The sequence below is a fragment of the Gadus morhua genome, chromosome 4 (assembly GCF_902167405.1).
Source record: "Gadus morhua chromosome 4, gadMor3.0, whole genome shotgun sequence".
Classification (NCBI taxonomy): domain Eukaryota; kingdom Metazoa; phylum Chordata; class Actinopteri; order Gadiformes; family Gadidae; genus Gadus; species Gadus morhua.
This window is the reverse complement of record NC_044051.1, coordinates 15,996,904-16,001,306: the sequence shown is the minus strand read 5'-3', so window position 1 is coordinate 16,001,306 and position 4,403 is coordinate 15,996,904. Positions and strand designations below refer to the sequence as shown.

The window sequence follows — 4,403 nt, the reverse complement described above, 5'->3', positions numbered from 1 at the left end:
GGCGGAGCCTGGTGCGCCCGGAATACCCGTACTACACTACTACACTATAAGAAACTACTACATTATAGTAGGCCTACACTATACTAGACTACACTAGATGCTATACTATACTACACACTATACTGAAATACACTATTCTACACTATACTACAATACACTATAGGCTACAATATTACTATAGGCTGCACTATACTAAACTGTACTACAATAACTATACTACAATACCCTATACTACACTATACTACACTACATTATACCTCACACTACACTGCACTTTACTAAACTATACTACAATACAATATAATATACTATAGGCCTACTATAAGATATAATAACTAGAAATTCTGTTATTTTCGGAGAGTCTTGTCAAATGGACGGTATATCATTTCACGTCACCCTAAGCCTAGACGTGAGTCTCGACATGTTTTTTTGTAATGGATTAATTTAAGTGTTCTTGTAGATCGGTTCCGCCTACGCAGGATGTGGTTGAAGTCTTACCACCCCCACGTGGTCGCTTTTTGTATTGCAGCGGTAGCGGATTATTTTTGGCTCAGCGGAGCACAAAAAGGTAAAATGGTGTCATTATTACACGGTGTCACGTGGAGTTCAAAACCTGCTTATTTAGCCTCGCACCACCGCAGCTCGGCATCAGCGGGCCTCCGTGACGCGTGCGGAGAAGGGGTTAATCGATTCACGTGCTGCTGCGTGTAGCAGACAGCGCGTAGAATATGCCTGAGAAGCAGGAAGAGGTTAGTCGTGCCTCTCACCTCTGAGTGACCGTCGTTCGTCGCCGGCTTGACTGTATAGGCTTTCATCTTTGTGATGAAAAATTTATACGGGGAAATAATCGCATATCAAAACAAATCCCCTGGATCGAGATCATTGTGTGTGTGACCCCCCCTCACCACCTAATGTTATTCTTCAAGCAACAATCGGTCGGAAGTGGGTTGCTGGCTCACCGATAGGCTCCATCATAATAAAGGAGACGCCTGGAGCACAAGGTGGGGCTGTACATTCATGTGTTATCAAACGGGCTTTTCTCACGGCTTTCTTTGCGATATTCACTCTGTTCGGGGAATGGGGTTGATGATGGGGTTAATGGGGTTGACTAGTTGAGCGTATTTCAACGGTAGGCTAGAGACCAAAGACATTTATTCTTTTGAAAGGATGGGGATGAGAGGCGATGTTGATGTAAACGGATAGCAGATATTCATTACGCTGTGGATCGTTTAATGGGGAGGTCGGATTGTAGGCTATTATAAGATGTGTGTGTTTGTGTGTGTGTGTGTGTGTGTGTGTGTGTGTGTGTGTGTGTGTGTGTGTGTGTGTGTGTGTGTGTGTGTGTGTGTGTGTGCCACTGTGTGTGACCTACAGCATGCTTAGTTGAAATAGTTATCTCATGAATTATTTGTTTGTTGTTTCGTTCGTTCTATAATTTTGTCTTGATATAAATAATCTCTAAGGCCATTCTCACACCACATCCTGTAGGCCTACTCTTTATTCGCCGCACTCCGTCAACAACAATCGCTGACTTTGCAAGCTGTTTAAAGCGGTTGTATCAGGCCCATCTGAGTCCTAATGACTTTATGCGTTGATCCTTTCCTTTTAAGGACACACAGTACACACACAGATCAGCAGCACCATGTCTGCCACCTCCTCCTCCACGTCCTCCTCCTCTTCCTCCTCCTCCGACACCCTGCGCTTCTCCTTCGACGCGTACGGCGACTCGGTCCTCGGCAGGATGAACTCCCTCCGACAGGAACGTCGTTTCTGTGACGTCACGCTCATTCTCGGCGGGCCGGGGGGTCCCGCGGCGCCGCCGCCCCTCCGCTTCCACGGCCACCGCGTGGTGCTGGCGGCGTCGTCCGACTTCCTGCGGGACAAGTTCCTGCTCCACGAGGGCCGGTCCGAGCTGTGCGTGGGCGTGGTCCCCCACGTGGAGGTGGGCAGACGGCTGCTGCTCTCCTGCTACACGGGGCTCCTCGAGGTGCTGTGACGTCACTTTTCCTCGTTCTTTCCTATTTCGTCCCAATGAATGAATCAATAAACGATATTTTACAAACATACATAATATAAGCCGTAAGGTTCTGTAGGTTCTGTTACTACATTTATTAAGCGAGCAAAAAATGATGTCGTCATTTTTTAACTTGAAGTTTAAATCCACGACTAGATCATCTCTGTACCTAATGAGCTGTGTTCTCCCCTCAGGTCCCTCTGAGAGAGCTTGTGAGCTACCTGACCACCGCCAGTGCGCTCCAGATGGGCCAGGTGGTGGACAGGTGTGCCCAGGCCGTCTCCCAGTACCTCAACCCTACCCTCGCCCACCTGAAGTCAGAGCGGATCCCTGGAGAGTGCGAGGACCCCCGGCACCACCCCTTACCCGTCACACATTCCCCCTATCAGGAGGACCGGCCCCCCCACCAGCCCACCACCAGTGCCCTGCCAGACTGGGAGGAGACCAGCATGGAGAACGCGGGCGGGGCCGAGGTGAAGTCTGAACCCAGGGCCGAGCGGGGGGCCAAGGTGGAGTTCCAGGAGGAGGTGAAGGCTGTGAGGGTGAAGCAGTCGGAGGACACGGACCTGGAGACCCCGGAGCTAGAGGAGGATGGGGAGGCCCAGCCTGTTCACACCAGCAGCCCCTTCTATAGCCCGGCCCCGGGGCCCCACCGACGCAAGCAGCGCCCCCCCACGCCCTTCAGGAACAACAACCCGAGCCAGAGCCAGAGCCAGAGCCACGCCCCCCAGTCGGGATTGGTGGACAGCTCCCAGGACCGAGCAGGGGAGCAGGAGGGAGGGGAGGGGCCACGGGCGGAGGAGGAGGAGGAGGAGGAGATGTACATGCTGGCGACGCGCTTCAAGCGAGCGGACGATCTGGCTGAGTCGCGCTGGCTCTCTCGGTTCGGCGGGGCCGGCCTGGCGGGCGGGGACTTCCCCGGGACGGAGCTGGCCAGGGACGTGGGCTCGCTGGCCCAGAGGCCGTACCTGTGCCGCCGGTGCGACCGGGTGTTCCAGCACCTCGACGGATACGTCACCCACCTGAAGGAGCACCGGCAGTACCTGTGCCTGCTCTGTGGCAAGAGCTTCTCGCAGAAGAGCAACCTGACGCGGCACATCCGCGTCCACACGGGCATCAAGCCCTTCCGCTGCCCGCTGTGCCACAAGACCTTTTCCCAGAAGGCCACGCTGCAGGACCACCTCAACCTGCACACGGGGGACAAGCCGCACAAGTGCAACTACTGCGCCGTGCACTTTGCGCACAAGCCCGGCCTGCGGCGCCACCTGAAGGACATCCACGGGAAGAGCAGTCTGCAGAACGTGCTGGAGGAGATTGTGGACTGAGGACCTGAAAGAGGGCAGCCTGGAGGACGTCCTGTTCACGTGATCAGGACGGCGGTCTCCAGGCTGGTGAAGAGAGGCTCATAGTGGGAGACTCAGCCAATCACAGTCCAAGAGTCCAGAATGTATTTTTTGTTTGCTTTGTGTTACATTCTGTATGGACGTTAGTCAACTCACAGAACATGTTTTTTTGTGGAGAAACAAACATTGCTAGAGTATAACTCGTGTGTGATGTTAATGGAGCTGTTTATTTCTGGATAGGAGGCTGAAGGAGTGGTAGGAGTTGTGTGCTTTATGTCATTGAATGTCTATGTTGCATACTGTTGTCGTTGAAGCGCCTGAAAGATGCTTGCATCCAACGGCACACTGTGCCGGTGCCCGTTTGGCTTGAGGCTCACGCATCCTCAAATAGTTTGAGGATATGAAACATGCTCGCATTTGCGAAGTTGTAAATAACATGATGTTTACATGCACATCGCTGTTGGCTCTATGTTACTTATTACACAGTTACTAGAATGTCGTCCATTTTTGTGGGTTGATCAGTTGACTAGTTATTATTTAGATCACTGTGGAGAAGTGTGGTAGTAATTGATGCCCTGGCAGAGTGGTTGAGTAGCTGTGAGCGTGTCATTTGGCCAAGGCCTGAACACTTTTAGTTCGCTGTGTGAGTAGTCACGATGCACAGTGCGCATTATTCATTTACCGAACATTTGATGCGTTTCTTCTTTCCATTTTTCTTTTCTGTATCCATGAGTAAAAGCCCTTTGCTGAAGTGCCAAAATCACCTGAATGTTGTTGACAGAAAGGGGCAACAATTGCACTGAATATTATTGTATTTGTCCTATTTAAAACTGTTAATGCGCTCATATGCCGTTCTTGTACTTGACTGTTGTTGTACTAATTTTGTCAGAACTAAGGTTTATCATAATTGTAACAGCAATGCAGGTCATAAATATATTGGTTAGCCGTTGTGTAACAAACCTCTTGTGTAAACATGATCAATTTGCTTTAATAAAACGATGTGGCCAGCTTGAGAATGAACTGAACTGGTGCAATGTTTTCATAAA

The 4,403-nt window shown here is 50.7% G+C and overlaps 1 protein-coding gene across 2 annotated transcripts; it reads left to right on the top strand.

Annotated features, from left to right (window-relative positions):
• Window positions 1-353: 353 nt before the first annotated feature.
• LOC115541799 (zinc finger and BTB domain-containing protein 26) lies at window positions 354-4,403 on the top strand. 2 transcript variants are annotated; one of them, XM_030353643.1, is made up of 3 exons: window positions 354-749; window positions 1,611-1,987; window positions 2,209-4,403. In XM_030353643.1, the coding sequence occupies exons 2-3, from the start codon at window positions 1,643-1,645 to the stop codon at window positions 3,337-3,339; spliced, it is 1,476 nt and encodes a 491-aa protein (XP_030209503.1). In that variant the 5' UTR covers window positions 354-749; window positions 1,611-1,642; the 3' UTR covers window positions 3,340-4,403. The 2 variants fall into 2 exon arrangements, with proteins under 2 accessions (XP_030209503.1, XP_030209502.1); XM_030353642.1 differs by having other exon boundaries at window positions 355-1,001.